Source organism: Bubalus bubalis, chromosome 21, assembly GCF_019923935.1.
Source record: "Bubalus bubalis isolate 160015118507 breed Murrah chromosome 21, NDDB_SH_1, whole genome shotgun sequence".
In the NCBI taxonomy this organism is placed as follows: domain Eukaryota; kingdom Metazoa; phylum Chordata; class Mammalia; order Artiodactyla; family Bovidae; genus Bubalus; species Bubalus bubalis.
In genome coordinates, this window is record NC_059177.1 from 7,932,885 (window position 1) to 7,950,082 (window position 17,198).

The 17,198-nt window shown below is 38.8% G+C and overlaps 1 protein-coding gene across 33 annotated transcripts in view; it reads right to left on the reverse strand.

Moving 5' to 3' along the window:
• Window positions 1-17,198, reverse strand: part of CLASP2 (cytoplasmic linker associated protein 2) — a 179,355-nt gene that overhangs the window by 155,254 nt on the left and 6,903 nt on the right. For all 33 annotated transcript variants that reach the window (XM_044934175.2, XM_044934163.2, XM_044934162.2 and 30 more), the window contains exons 2-5: window positions 14,197-14,275; window positions 3,747-3,850; window positions 1,912-2,003; window positions 607-682 (exon numbers count right to left, since the gene is read on the reverse strand). In XM_044934175.2, the coding sequence (XP_044790110.2) occupies window positions 607-682; window positions 1,912-2,003; window positions 3,747-3,850; window positions 14,197-14,275 (351 nt within the window). The remainder of the gene's footprint in view (window positions 1-606; window positions 683-1,911; window positions 2,004-3,746; window positions 3,851-14,196; window positions 14,276-17,198) is intronic.

Sequence of the window (17,198 nt, forward strand, 5' to 3'; positions counted from 1 at the left end):
TCTACAAACCTCTGTAGGAAGAGCAAGGGCCTAAAAGCAGGGAAACCTAGCTCAGGGTCATTCCAAACGCCCAAGCTGTGCTAAAAGAGTTACAGTCAAGATTCAACCCACCACAGGGACAAGTTCCAGAGCACATTCCTGTACTATGTCTATAGTATCTGTGGCTCGGGGCATGAAATCTCCAGCAAGTGATATACCACGGGCACAAGCAGGGTTATGACTGTTGCAAAAATTATGCAGGAATGAAAAGGAAGCTGACAATGTATCCTCACAATTAGCTCATAGATGGGACACTACAGAAGGGTGTCCAGGATCTTTGTTACTCAAACTTTCCAACTTAAGAATTATCCTTTAAGTCCCATCTACCCTTAATACTAGCCAAACAGCTAACAAACTTAAGTGACATTGTGAATAAAACATGTTCTTAAAAACTAAATGTGGTGGAGTTTGAAAAAAAAAAAAAAAAATGAAGTGGAATCTTGATTTTACCACCCCCCTTCAACCCTCTCTCTTCTTTTTTAAACATGGAATAAGAGCACTAGAAAACAAGAGGTGGCAAAAAAAACTGACTGTAAATTTAGTGCTTGAATATAAATAAAATTTTACCTGACTGTTGGAATCTCCAAACAGGATACACAAATGTGGTACCAACTTGCTGAGGACTAGTGGCTGAGCCCCAAAACTAAATATAATTTGAAAAAAAAAAAAGTAAAGAGAATTTGGTTTTAATTAAACAGTAAACAAAATACTGTTATACTTTCTTCTTGTCTGTCTCAATAAGACAAATATGGTGGAGAGCATGAGCATACATCATTCAAACATGAAAAGTATGAGACACAAGCAAAAACTAATCCTAAACAATGTGAGATATGGAAACTTGAATAATCATGACCGACAATGAAAACTGTCAACACATGATCCAACGGAGCAAAATGTTCAACCAATGGCAGTCTTAAACCTAGCAACCTATCAATCACTCAGAAAATTTGAACTTTTGTGTTAAAATACTGATTTTTTTTTTTTTTAGACTCTGGGTCTTACACAAATTGGCATTCGTCATTCCACTAAAATAAGTAAATTAAAAGATATTTATTTATGCTTACTAATATTTTGATGAGGTCATGGGTTGAAAGCAAACGACAAAGGAGCCAAAAACCACAAAAGCTGTGCGGACTGAATGCACTTACAAGCTCTAGATGGCAGAAAGGACCATAGAGGAGTAAAAGAAATAAAACAAAGGTATAGTTAGAGAAAAGGAAGTAACACTACAGCAAAAATTGAAAGCTCCTACACACTACCTATCTTGCTCCACAGAACTTGAAAAAACTAATCCAGAAAGAGAACAAATGCTTTAGTTCACAATTTCTTCAGACTGGAGTTCTGCAGCATCTATGCTGTCAGATCTCTGCACACTGTTGCCAGCTGCACTGTCTGATTACCTGGGGGAGTCTTACTCAGTCCATGATTTTGGTAACCACTTGCACTGCTCTAGAAAGCCTAGGGCCAACTGGCAAAAGGGGGCTGGGGAAATTGGCTACAACAGCTAAAATACCACAGAGTTAAAGAAAACTCCAAACTGGGTCCAGAACAGAAGTAGATTCTAAGTTCTACCAGCATATTTATTATATGACCATCCATTTCGGGTGGCAACCACTAACATACGAAAGAGAAAAAGAGAAACTTATCAGTGACTAATAATTTTTAATTAACAACATGAGAGAGAACTTACACACAAAAAAATTAGCAGATAAAGCTATCAAATAAGATAAAAATGCTGGTGCCAGAGATGAATTAACAACTATCAACTATTTAAAATCTGTTATTTCTATAGCTTTCCTTGTGCTTTGTGAAATCGATACATTGTTTTTTCTAGAAAAATGAAAAACATATTCCAATAATCATAAAACTTACATGTTTAATGTTTCAATAAGACACAGACACACGCCTTCTCGAGATCGAAAATTCTTGTGCTTAAAACCAGAGGCCAACTGTTCCCAAATGTACTATTTGAAAGAAAAGTAAACATGTATAACAAAAAATTAAATTACTCATGTTATAATCTTTTATCTATTCTCGAACGTACTACCAGCCTTACTGACAGCTAAACCTTCCCATGGACTGTTCACTTCTCTGCAAGCTTTTCTAAGCCAAATTTGCACTGATGCTGCTCTCACCCATTTTTAATATCTTAATCACATTTTAAATTTTGATTTTCTATCTTTCACTTTAGATTTCAATTCTTCTTGGAAAAACTGTGTCTAATACCTAAAAACCTTAGAACTTCCAAGGACACAGAAATTCCTCTAAGCTTTAGAAACCGTCAGTAACAATGCTACCATTATAAGCCCTGGAGTACTGTCAGCATTTAAAAGGGCCAATGTTGCCTAGCAACTAGTACAGACTGTCACAAGGAATAGGCTTTGTCAACATTTTATAATTCAGGCTGTTTTCCTCTTAACACTGGATCCAAATACAGAAACAGATTTGGGCAAATCATTCTATTGCTACCCACCCAGTAATCTTTTCTTTTTGAAAAAGCGTAGATAAACCTATACAAACAATCAAAAACAATTACATGGGTTTGTTATAAGAAGGAATTAAGCTTTGTTTTCCCAAACATATAGCCAAGTGTCCCAATCAGTCTTTTCTCCACATTTAAGAAACACCACCCTTACCACTGACTAATGTGTACATACACACATATATACAAACTTTCACACATACATACATACAAATGCCTCTTCCTGGACTCTATTCTCCCTGGACTCTGTATTCAATTTCTACTAATATTATTTCTCTCTGCCAAATTTTCTGGAGAGTAACTTACAAGTTTACAAAAAAAAAAAGTCTTAAATGTGAATAACCTGACCTATTAACACCATGTCAGAACACTTCTCTACACTTACGTTTATGTCCAAAGACATAAGGATACTCTTTATAGCACTCATTGTAACAATAGCATGTCAAAAACAAGTTAAAATTCGAATTGCTAAGCAAGCGTCAAAGGATACTCACCAAGTTATAAATAAGGACTTATATACATATTTATATCTTTATATTCTAGGGTATAAAAAAACAGAGGAAGTCTACTTTTACAACTCAATTCTCCAGATTTTTTAAATAAAATATACATAATACAATTCTTATATTGTATTTTAAATAACACAATATCATTGTATATTTTGTAAACTGATTTTTTTCCCACTAAAAGTGAGCTACTCTTTAAATATTTGTTTACATGTCACTTTACTCCTTTTTCAAAATACATCCATAAGACCAATTTTTTTCTACCACATTCATAAAACACAGGTACTATCATCTAACATATGCCTTATATAACTAGCAACCACTTGTCACAATAAAAATTTTCTCCCTGTCTCAGTAAGGGTTTCAGAAACTCATATAACCCTCACTGAACACCAATATAATTTGCAGGTAGTGAAAACCAGAAAATCCTAACAAATAATATAATCAGTACACTGTCAAATCACTGAAATCTATAAGTTAGCTTTCTGAAAAAGCATTAAAGAGCAGAAAATAAGAAAAAGAAAACCAAAAAAATCAAGCAGTTAAATACTGACAACTTTTTTAAAATTTCAATGTCCTTAAAGCATTAGCAATAATTCACTGTTTAAAATTCTAAGTTTCACATCCCTGGGGCTTTACTGACTTGCTTGATTACCACCTATCTTTACTGTTAGTTAATCATCAATGAGCAGAATCTGAACTTTAAAATGCAGGCTTACCATAGGTGGTGCTACCTGATCCATTAACTTCAGTATCAGAGTCTGAGCTTCATCTCGAACCTTGTCTTTGGCATCTCCCATTCTGTCTACTAAAGCTACAATAACTAGAGAAATGAGGAGAGAAAAGAATAAATATTTATAATTCATCTCCATTTATGAACTGTACTTTACAAAATTACAGACATCAATTATTTCCATAATGAAAAGTTATGAAGCAAACTGTTTCAAGTTCTCCATGACTCCAAACAAAAATAACTGAAAAGCAAAGTTTCATAAGAATACATACGGTATGATATCCACTTAATAATATTCAAAAAACAGGCAAAACTTACTATTATTCTGTCTAGAGATTCATATAGATGGTTAAGTGCTACAGAGCAGCAAGGGAATGATTATCCCAAGGTCATGACAATAGTCACCTCTGGTAAATAGTGGGAGGTGTCAACAGGAAAGCACTTATAAGGAACTGGTAGAGTTCTAGTTTTTTGACCTGGGCATAGACAGTTGTTGGTTTTACAATTATTCCTTAAACTGTACATGCTTGATATGTATTCTTCTATATGTACAATGTATTACTCAAATGACAAAAAAAAAAAAAAGCCTGGTCCAGGAGACTGAGGTCCTTCTCTACTATATCCAAGCCTCTGGCACTATTCCAAGAAAGACGGCTGGAAAGGCAGGTTAGAGTCCATTCCTGGAGAGTTTTCATGGACAGGCTTCCATAACTATAATTCAACAAAGCACCGTGAAGAAATCATACCTATTGAGGATGGGGAAGGAGCAAATGGGAGGGTGGCTAGAACTGAAGTTATGGGCTGTAGTCAGCCCATAGGGTAAAAACACCTCATAGTCAAAATTATATTTTTGTAATCCCTTAAGTTACCACTTGGAGAAGGCAATGGCACCCCACTCCAGTACTCTTACCTGGAAAATCCCATGGACGGAAGAGCCTGGTAGGCTGCAGTCTATAGGGTTGCTAAGAGTCAGACATGATGGAGTGACTTCACTTTCACGCATTGGAGAAGGAAATGGCAACCCACTCCAGTGTTCTTACCTGGAGAATCCCAGGGACGGGGGAGCCTGGTGGGCTGCCGTCTATGGGGTCGCACAGAGTCGGACACGACTGAAGTGACTTAGCAGCAGCAGCAGCAAGTTACCACTATCACTTAGTGTGGTGATATCAGGTGTGTGACCAAACTACTTAATCTTTTTGTCTTTATCTCCTCAACCCATAAATGTCTGGAGCAGTACTCACCTCAGATTACTGAGATACATATAAACAACTCAGAAAGTGAGGGACACTGGGTGAGCATCAAATGGGTCCCCTACTGCTCCCATCAGCCTACAGGTTCAAAAGCACAGATATTAACTTCTTTTGTTTTTACTGTGATCTTACAGCTACAGCCTTCCTTTCTCTGAGGCCATAGAGGCTGAAGCCTAATTACTCTAGTTATTTACAGACATACAATTAAATGTGTAGCTAATGTGATGCCAACGTAGTCTACAATGGAACACTGTCTACAGTGCAACAATCAGAATTGATATAATGATGATTAACAACATTTAAGGGAAGAAGAAACACATCCTTTTTGGAAGAAAATGAAAAGCCAACCATGCAAAATGGAATGATCATCCAAATATCTAAGCTTAATCAAGGAAATGATTATTTAAGGAAACAAAATCTTTGCCATAATAAAAATCATAAGCCTAATCATGAGGCAACTGAAGTATCTGTCAGTTGAAACAATATAAATCCTTCTCATCTTTTTTAAATTTTTTTAAACTTATTTACTTATTTGGCTGTGCTGGGTCTTAGCTGTGGCATGCAGGATCTTTAGTTTCTGCATGTAGCCTCTAGTTCCCTGACCAGGGATCGAAACTGGGTCCCCTGTATTTGGAGGGCAGTCCTAGCCAATGGGCCACTAGCAAAGTCCGAATTCTTCTCATCTTGCTTAGACATATATTGTTAACACTAGAGAAGTTCTCCCACATCTACAAAACCGGCTACTGTGGGACTCTGGTTCTGACAGCCTTGGACAGACAGAGACAAAACAAAACGTTAAATAAATGCTAGATATTACTATGTACTATAGCAAGGAGAGATAAGAAAGCCTTCCTTAGCGATCAATGCAAAGAAATAGATGAAAACAACAGAATGGGAAAGACTAGAGATCTCTTCAAGAAAATTGGAGATATCAAGGGAATATTTCAAGCAAAGATGGGCTCAATAAAGGACAGAAATGGTATGGACCTAACAGAAGCAGAAGATATTAAGAAGAGGTGGCAAGAATACACAGAAGAACTGTACAAAAGAGATCTTCATGACCCAGATAATCACGATGGTGTGATCAATCACCTAGAGCCAGACATCCTGGAATGTGAAGTCAAGAGGGCCTTAGGAAGCATCACTACGAACAAAGCTAGTGGAGGTGATCGAATTTCAGTTGAGCTATTTCAAATCCTAAAAGATGATGCTATGAAAGTGCTGCACTCAATATGCCAGCAAATTTGGAAAACTCAGCAGAGGCCACAGGATTGGAAAAGGTCAGTTTTCATTCCAATCCCAAAGAAAGGCAATGCCAAAGAATGCTCAAACTACCACACAACTGCACTCATCTCACACACTAGTAAAGTAATGCTCAAAATTCTCCAAGCCAGGCTTCAGTAATATGTGAACTGTGAACTTCCAGATGTTCAAGCTGGTTTTAGAAAAGGCAGAGGAACCAGAGATCAAATTGCCAACATCTGTTGGATCATCGAAAAAGCAAGAGAGTTCCAGAAAAACATCTATTTCTGCTTTACTGACTATGCCAAAACCTTTGACTGTGTGGATCACAAGAAACTGTGGAAAATTCTGAAAGAGATGGAAATACCACACCACCTGACCTGCCTCTTGAGAAATCTGTATGCAGGTCAGGAAGCAACAGTTAGAACTGGATATGGAACAACAGACTGGTTCCAAATAGGAAAAGGAGTACGTCAAGGCTTATATCATCACCCTGCTTATTTAACTTATATACAGAGTACATCATGAGAAATGCTGGGCTGGAAGAAGCACAAGCTGGAATCAAGACTGCCGGGAGAAATATCAATCACCTCAGATATGCAGATGACACCACCCTTATGGCAGAAAGTGAAGAGGAACTCAAAAGCCTCTTGATGAAAGTGAAAGTGGAGAGTGAAAAAGCTGGCTTAAAGCTCAACATTCAGAAAACAAAGATCATGGCATCCAGTCCCATCACTTCATGGCAAATAGATGGGGAAACAGTAGAAATAGTGGCTGACTTTATATTTTGGGCTCCAAAATCACTGCAGATGGTGACTGCAGCCATGAAAGTAATAGACACTTACTGCTTGGAAGGAAAGTTATGACCAACCTAGATAGCATATTCAAAAGCAGAGACAACAAAGTCTGTCTATTCAAGGCTATGGTTTTTCCAGTAGTCATGTATGGATGTGAGAGTTGGACTATAAAGAAAGCTGATCACCGAAGAATTGATGCTTTTGAACTGCGGTGTTGGAGAAGACTTTTAAGAGTCCCTTGGACTGCAAGGAGATCCAACCAGTCCATCCTAAAAGAGATCAGTCCTGGGTGTTCTTTGGAAGGACTGATGTTGAAGTTGAAACTCCAATACTTTGGCCACCTGATGCAAAGAGCTGACTCATTGGAAAAGATCCTGATGCTGGGAAAGATTGAGGGCAGGAGGAGAAAGAGATGACAGAGGATGAGATGGTTGGATGGCATTACCGACTCAATGGACACGAGTTTGGGTAGACTCTGGGAGTTGGTGATGGAGAGGGAGGCCTGGAGAGCTGCGGTTCATGGGGTCACAAAGAGTCTGACACGACTGAGCGACTGAACTGAACTGAAGCACTGAATTATCTCATTTAATCCTCATAACAACCCTATGAAATAGAGTAGGTCCATTGGATGAAGAAGGTCCAGAGGCATTTTAAGTACCTGGATCAAGGTCACACAAGTAGCAAGTAGTGAAAACTTTAAGTTTTAAGTATTTAAAAACTTTAAGGATTTAAGTAATCTTCTAGGCCACGGTCATAATTAATTCCATTTATTTGTACCTGAGGTGGTGTGTGTGTGTATGTGTATTAACAACCACATGACAATAATGGGAAAAATAAAATAGACACATCATTCCTGAGTGGTTGAGTTTAACTCCAAAGAGAAAATAAAGGGATTTTCCTGGTGGTCCAGTGGTTAAGACTACTTGCTTCCACTGCAGGGTTTTATCCTTGGTGGGAGAGCTGAGATCTCCTAAGCTGCAGTCAAAAAAAAAAAATTGACTCAAACAGGGGCTCACTTCAATTTAAAAACTAAAATTTATAAAATATAAACAAAAAAATCAAAAAACTTCACACTACATAAACTTCAGACTTACAGCTATTAACAAAATTTCATAAATATTTTGCACTAGAATCCCTTTTTAATATATATACTCTTGGAGTCAAAGAGAACAAGATTTATTTCTAGCTCTACTGGTTATTTGTTTACGTAAGATAGGAAACTTCCCTTAGTTCAAAGATTTTCTCGTCTGTAAAATAAGGAGGGATCCAGGTCTATACCTCACATGGCGAGTGAGAGAATAAGGAAAACTGGTAAAAAGCACCTGTGCCAAGACCATAACAAGCATTCAGAAGTGTCAGCACTCTTCCTTACAGATCTGTATATAATGACCACCAAATTATTTATTATTCAACATATGCAATCAATAATCACTGGGAATCCAAAACAGAGCTTTTCACTCTGTAAACTCTCAAAAAGAACTTGTTAAACAAATAAATACATTTATCACAGACTGGAATTTGGACAGTGAAACATGAAAGGAGTTAGTATATTTTATTAGTATAAACACGGAAGCATAGCTGTTAGTATTATTTTATTCTCTTAGCATTCTCTTAGCATTGTATAAAATGCAAACCATTTACAAGATGCAAAGCTGAGGACCATGTACCCTGACTGCTCTAATACTTTCTACAACATCATTTTGGATTAAAACTTATCTGTTTAAGATTTGTAAATATCTTTAAATATCTTTACTGGATCTTGTTTTCATAAAGTTCCCTGGCAGTCCAGTAGTTAGGACTCCCTGCTTTCACTGCCAAGGGGCCAGGTTCAATCCCCAGTTGGGGAACTAGGATCCTGCAACCTGCATGGCCAAGGGTGGGAGTGGCAGGTAGGGGACAGACAAAAAATAACCAAGGTTGGTGGTCAGTGTTAAATTAAATTGTGTTTTGGGGAGGTTTGAGCATTTAATTTTTCCATAAAACATCTAGTAACAAAAGAAAATGTAAATATACTAATGAATTACATTAATAGAGTCCATACTCTTTTTGGTACTAGAACTGACCGTGGATCCCAATTTTCCTAAAACTTCACTATTAATATAAAAAGATTTAAAATATCTGTAACAATAGTTAATAACCTAAGTGTATCAAAAGAAAAACAGTATCACTCATATCAAGTTACATATACCCAAGGTTACAGGTTACGTTATAAAAAAAAAAAACCCTCCAAAACATAACTGAATTCAATTTCCTTTCAAGGAAAGGCTTCTAAAATGGTTTGGCTGAGATTTAAGACGGAGTAAAACAAGAAAGTGTTAGTTGCTTAGTCATGTTCGACGTGGAATTCTCCAGGCAAGAATAGTGGACTAGGCAGTCATTCTCTTCTCAAGGGGCTCTTCCCAACCCAGGGATCGACCCCAGGTCTCCTGCATTGCAGGCAGATTCAAGTCAACTCTGGGATTCTTAGTCTAGTACTATATTTCTCTAAGAACACAAAGATACACTACAGCCTATCTTGTAGAGGTAATTTGTCTCACAAATTAGAAATAATTATTTGAGGATAATCTTTCATTTATGTAAAGCAGAGAAGCCCAGTAAATGGATAAAAAATGGGCATTCAATAAATGGTAGCAAAACTGTGATTAAATATTCCTATTATACCACACTGATTCTCAAATAATAACAAGCTCAAGTTTCACTAAGAACAATAATGAACACTTAGGGTTTAAAGTGAAAACAACACTAACAGTAAATGCATAGGGGTAAACAAAACGAGTAAGAGATTGACAGATAAAAAGCTATACACGTAAGATTATGTAGATATGTGGGAAATATATACAAAAAGCACTAGCCAACAAAAACAACTTAATGTAATTAATTAATTTTTAAGGGTATAGAATCATGAAGTAAAGAAAAATTCAGTACTGGGTGAGATTAATCTGAAAAACTCCCACATACTGAAATCAGAAGTAAATCATTAAAACAGAAAGGAAGGACCCTGGAGAAAAGAAGATTTGAAAAAGAAATAACAGCATAGCAGAGGCATAAACAAGTTAAGCCAGAACTAACAAGAGTGAGCAAGTTTTTGATTAACAAAAGTGGACAGTATTTACTGACAATCACAGATAAATAAGGCTGCTGAGGTGGAGAAGAGTCATACGGGCTGAGAAGACTGAAACTCCAAGGACAGCAAAATCAGAAGTAAGTTTTGAAAACAGGATAGTCCTGGGAGGCAGCAAATGAGGATTCTGGTCCTAATACTTCCACAGTACCTAAATTCCAGCAGTCAGTACATACATCAAACTACATCTGGTCATGTGTGAGAAGTAAGTGAGATATGGAATGCTCAGAATTACTCTGAAGTCTGAAATATTGTCTGCAAAACTAATACGGCAGGAGTCACAAATTCAGATGCCTACAGTCAAGGAGGTGCCAGAAACACCAAAAACGAACCAGATCCGAGAACTGCAGTATTCCAACCTGTGTATTATAACCAAGATTCCAGTTATGAGGAGACAAGAGGAGATGGCAGGAACTTAAGGGCTGGAAAGCTCGTGACCCAGACAAAGAGGAAGCTACAGTAGAGCTTCTGCAGATATTTGTATGTGGGAATACAAAGACGATCAGGGCTGCCGCACTGGCCAATTTTTCAAGACAAACTGCAAATATGAATTTTTATGTAAAATTTCCTAAATGTTAATTCAAATTACTTTAAGATAAGACATAAGCAAGTAACACATGTTAACATGTATCATAGGATTTTAACCAGGAGATTGACAGTTTCAAAAATCATCTTTTCAGAAGCTATTCATACAAAGATTGAATTGGAACCAGGTATTAGTTTTCATTCCAATCCCAAAGAAAGGCGATGCCAAAGAATGCTCAAACTACCGCACAATTGCACTCATCTCACACGCTAGTAAAGTAATGCTCAAAATTCTCCAAGCCAGGCTTCAGCAATATGTGAACCGTGAACTTCCTGATGTGCAAGCTGGTTTTAGAAAAGGCAGAGGAACGAACCAGAGATCAAATTGCCAACATCCACTGGATCATGGAAAAAGAGAGTTCCAGAAAAACATCTATTTCTGCTTTATTGACTATGCCAAAGCCTTGGACTGTGTGGATCACAATAAACTGTGGAAAATTCTGAAAGAGATGGGAATACCAGACCACCTGACCTGCCTCTTGAGAAATTTGTATGCAGGTCAGGAAGCACCAGTTAGAACTGGACATGGAACAGCAGACTGGTTCCAAATGGGAAAAGGAGTTCGTCAAGGCTGTATACTGTCACCCTGTTTATTTAACCTGTATGCAGAGTACATCATGAGAAACGCTGGACTGGAAAAAACACAAGCTGGAATCAAGATTGCCGGGAGAAATATCAATCACCTCAGATATGCAGATGACACCACCCTTATGGCAGAAAGTGAAGAGGAACTCAAAAGCCTCTTGATGAAAATGAAAGTGGAGAGTGAAAAAGTTGGCTTAAAGCTCAACATTCAGAAAACGAAGATCATGGCATGCGGTCCCACCACTTCATGGCAAATAGATGGGGAAACAGTGGAAACAGTGTCAGACTTTATTTTTCTGGGCTCCAAAATCACTACAGATGGTGACTGCAGCCATGAAATTAAAAGATGCTTACTCCTTGGAAGGAAAGTTATGACCAACCTAGATAGCATATTCAAAAGCAGAGACATTACTTTGCCAACAAAGGTTCGTCTAGTCAAGGCTATGGTTTTTCCTGTGGTCATGTATGGATGTGAGAGTTGGACTGTGAAGAAGGCTGAGCGTCGAAGCATGGATGCTTTTGAACTGTGGTGTTGGAGAAGACTCTTGAGAGTCCCTTGGACTGCAAGGAGATCCAACCAGTCCATTCTGAAGGAGATCAGCCCTGGGATTTCTTTGGAAGGAATGATGCTAAAGCTGAAACTCCAGTACTTTGGCTACCTCACTCGAAGAGTTGACTCATTGGAAAAGACTCTGATGCTGGGAGGGATTGGGGGCAGGAGGAGAAGGGGAAGACAGAGGATGAGATGGCTGGAATGGCATCACTGACTCGATGGACGTGAGTCTGAGTGAACTCAGGGAGTTGGTGATGGACAGGGAGGCCTGGCGTGCTGCGATTCATGGGGTTGCAAAGAGTCGGACACAACTGAGCGACTGATCTGATCTGATTGATTAAAAAGGAAATAATACAGATAGGGACAGTTACTAAGATACTTCCATTGAAAGGAGAGGCAGTAAAAATAAAGGCGTAAATTGGCAGAATTGAGTGGTATACTGAACATGAAGCTGACAAAAGATAATTTGAAAATAAGGGTGATGGTACACTGTGAGGAATTAACTGAATCCATAAAAGAAATCACAAGCATCTGAGGCTATCCTTAAATACATTTCTATATAATAGGACAAATCCACTCACTGAAGCACTCCAGAAGGCACACAAAGGTCACTTCGGTTGAAAAGGCAAGTCAAGCCCACTCTGCCACCTAATTCTATACACAAGCGTGACAGCGGCGCAGCACTCTGGACTGCAGACACACCCCACGTGCCGGTCAGAGCACGGCCAGCAGCCCAGGGCCAGTCCACAAACTTCTTGTGGTCAAGACAGTGAGTGTTTCTAAAACAAGGTTTGGAAACAATATGACCAAAGTAAATTTTACATTTGTTGACTCTCACAATAAAAATTGAGCCTTGTATTTTTTTTCATTTCGTTTCACTATAATTTATTTGTACTGTATTTTATAAAATACTGGTCTGCAATAGACTAGCAATGAAAAAACTGGTCCTTCACCACAGATAAGGCTGAAAAGTGGTGCTGCAAATTATGCTGTAAATTATTAATGTTACAAAAAAGTAAAAGTTACAGTAAAAAAATTTTGAAATATGAAGTAAAAATCTATTAGATGCATATTCGATAATTTTTTGGCTTTTGTGTTTGTCTCAAAGGAAACATATTTATTTAAATAGGCTTCCAGACCACTTGACCTGCCTCTTGAGAAACCTATATGCAGTTCAGGAAGCAACAGTTAGAACTGGACATGGAACAACAGACTGGTTCCAAATAGGAAAAGCAGTACGTCAAGGCTGTATATTGTCACCCTGCTTATTTAACTTACATGCAGAGTACATCATGAGAAATGCTGGGCTGGAAGAAGCACAAGCTGGAAATCAAGATTGCCAGGAGAAATATCAATCACCTCAGATATGCAGATGACACCACCCTTATGGCAGAAAGTGAAGAGGAACTCAAAAGCCTCTTGATCAAAGTGAAAGAGGAGAGTGAAAAAGTTGGCTTAAAGCTCAACATTCAGAAAACGAAGATCATGGCATCCGGTCCCATCACTTCATGGGAAATAGATGGGGAAACAGTGGAAACAGTGTCAAATTTTATTTTTTTGTGCTCCAAAATCACTGCAGATGGTGACTGCAGCCATGAAATTAAAAGACACTTACTCCTTGGAAGGAAAGCGATGACCAACCTAGATACTATATTGAAAAGCAAAGATACTACTTTGCCAACAAAGGTCCATCTAGTCAAAGCTATGGTTTTTCCAGTGGTCATGTATGGATGTGAGAGTTGGACTGTGAAGAAAACTGAGGGCCAAAGAATTGATGCTTCTGAACTGTGGTGTTGGAGAAGACTCTTGAGAGTCCCTTGGACTGCAAGGAGATACAACCAGTCCATCAGTCCTGGGTGTTCACTGGAAGGACTGATGCTGAAGCTGAAACTCCAGTACTTTGGCCACCTCATGCAAAGAGTTGACTCATTGGAAAAGACCCTGATGCTGGGAGGGATTGGGGGCAGGAGGAGAAGGGGACGACAGAGGATGAGATGGCTGGATGGCATCACCGACTCGATGGACATGAGTTTGAGTGAACTCCGGGAGTTGGTGATGGACAGGGAGGCCTGGAGGCGTGCTGTGATTCATGGGGTCGCAAAAAGTCAGACACAACTGAGCAACTGAACTGAACTGAACTGAAAATCTTTCATGACTCGGCAAATTAAAATACTAAGTAGTAGATCTCTGAATTGTATACAATTACATTTGTGCATTTACAGAGAACTAATTCTGTTAAACAAAAACTATGAAAAAGTCAGTATGTGAAACACTAAAATAATTTGTAAATAAAATGAACTTACCCATTGCTACATAGGACTTAAATCGTGTTGATAATCTGTCCACAAAGGCACTTAAAATTTCCAATCCCATTAATGACACCTACAGATAGAAAGAAATTTTAATGAATACAAATTACAGATGTGTAACAGTATGTAACTGTGACATAAAGTTCTTCATCTATTACCAAGTTAAAAAAAAAGACAGTGAAATATTCAGGGTGAACAGTCATAAGCTTAGGGCATGCTATTCTTAAATGGCGAATAACAATAATAATATGCAAATACAGGAAGATAGTGATATGGCCTATTTGGCAAAATATTAATAACTGCTGAATTAGGTAAAGGGTACACAGGAGATCACGGACTATATCTGCAACTTTCCTGTAATGTTGAAATGTTTCTTAAATGAAACATTTAAGCAAAAACAGCACATTTCATTACAGAGGAATTCCAGCTTCTGTCTAGGATGAAGAAACTGGGAAAAATGATCACTCCCACTGTAAACAAGAAAAAGCCAAATAATCTACAAAACCGTAACTATTCTTGAATCCATTTAGAAAGCTATGGTTGTAGAATCATCATCTAGCTTGAAATCTTAAGGAAAGACAGATGTCAAGGAGAGATGAGACATAAGCAGTAGGTCACACGTGGAAGAGGACATAAGATGAAGCCACAGTACAAGTGGGTAAAAAGAATTCAGGTATATTCAACTCTTTGTTAATACCTGAGTGTGGGTTAGCGTGAAAATACAGAAACCTATTAGCGGCAGACACAAGGAGAGTTCAAGTCTACTTGCAGGCCTTCTCCACAAACCTCCACTAGACACTCACAATTAAGACTGAGAACAGGGCGGGAGATCAGAGAAAGTCTCTTGGTAGTTACAGGTCTTGGTAGAAAGGAGTAACTACCTCTGCAAGCAAATCACAAACCTTTTCCAGCTCCTTGTCCTATAAGAAACAAAAGTTTGAAGCTACAGAAGGAAAGAGAAACACTGTTATCCTCCTGACAGAGGTAAAAACTAACAACTACTAAGAGAAAAGGGAAAAAAAAAAAAAAGCCTTCTACTTCAAGGGCAGGAGCAGGAAACCACGCTGGGCTCTCGTGGTTAAAGCTCTCCAGGTGAGGAACGACAGGATTTCTGACAGAGCTTTACCTTAAGGGTCAGGGACAGAGGGTTCCTAAGACTGAAGCTGGGCCAGGAAAACAGAATAGCCCCACTACTCATAAACGAGGCAGCAAGGTAAGAAGAAGCAACTGCAGTTTACCACTGGGGAAAGGAGAAAACCCCTCTCTGAGGTACAAGAAAAAAGAGACAGCCTAAAGTGTATGGCTAGATGATTTACAAGCTGGAATCAAGACTGAAAGAAGTATCAACAGCCACAGATATATAGATGATACTACTCTAATGGCAAAAAATGAAGAACTAAAAGAGCCTCTTAATGAGGGTGATAGACAAGGGTGAAAAGTCTTCAAACTCAACATTCAAAAAACTAAGATCATGGCATCTAGTCCCATCATTTCATGGCAAATAGAAGAGGAAAAAGTGGAAGCAGTGACAGATTTTATTTTCTTGGGCTCCAAAAATCACTGGATAGTGACTGCAGCCATGAAATTAAAAGATGCTTGCTCCTTGGAAGAAAAGCTTTGACAAACCTAGACAGGATATTAAAAAGCAGAGACACCACTTTGCCGACAAAGGTCCATCTAGTCAAAGCTATGGTTTGTCCAGTAGTCATGTATGGATGTGAGAGTTGGACCATAAAGAAGGCTGAGCGCTGAAGAATCAATGCTTTTGAATTGTGGTGCTGGAGGAGACTCTGGAGAGTCCCTTGGACTGCAAGGAGATCCAACCAGGCAATCCTAAAGGAGATCAACCCTGAATATCTACTGGAACAACAGATGCTGAAGCTGAAGCTCTAGTACTTTGGCCACCTGATGTGAAGAGTCAACTCAATGGAAAAGACCCTGATGCTGGGAAAGACTGAAGGCAAAAGAAGGGGGCAGCAGGGGATGAGATGGTTAGATAGCATCATTGACTGAATGTACATGAATGTGAACGAACTCCGGGAGACAGAGGAGGACAGAGGAGCCTGGCACGCTGCAGTCTATGGGGTCACAAAGAGTCAAACACAACTTAGCGACTGAACAACAACAACAAAGTTGGGGGGTGGGTGCAGAAACAATGAGGACTCATCAATTCCACTCCTAGGTATATACCCAAAGGGATTAAAGCAGGACATAGATGCTTGCATGCCAATGTCATTATACATCATTCATTACAGCCCAAAGGTAGAAAAGCCCAAATGGCCATCAGATTGGTAAATAAACAAAATGTGGTATATGCATGCAATCAAATACAATTTGGCCATAAACAGTAATGACTGATGGGCTTCATGGTGACTCAGACAGTAAAGAATCTGCCTGCCACGCGGGGGACGAGGGTTGGGAAGATCCCCTGGAGGGCATGGCAACCCACTCCAGTACTCCTGCCTGGAGAATCCCTAGGGACAGGGGAGCCTGGCGAGCTACAGTCCATGGAGTTGCAAAGGGTCGGACCTGACTGAGCGACTAAGCACACAGCAGGGTAATGACCAACACAAGCTTCAACATGGACAAACCTTGAAAACATTCTGATGAGTGAAAAAGCTAGACACAAATGGTTACATGTTGTGTGCTTCAACTTCTCAGAAATGTCCAGAACAAAGAAATCCAAACAGAGAGAAAGTAGATGAGTAGTGCTTAGGGCTAGTGGATGTAGGGGGTAGGGAGGTAACAGCTAAATGGTACAGGAGTTTTTTTTGAGGTAATGAAAATGCTCCAAAATCGACTGTGCTGACGGTCATGCATACCTGCAAATACACTAAAAAACAATGAGGTGCGCACCTGAAATGAGGGAACTGTGTAACATGTGAATTACATCAATAAAGCTATTAAAAACTTAACTGGAAATGCACAGTCACACTCATACACAAAATTTAATAGATGATGAAAGCAGTATCTGAAATCAGCAGGAAAAACACGCA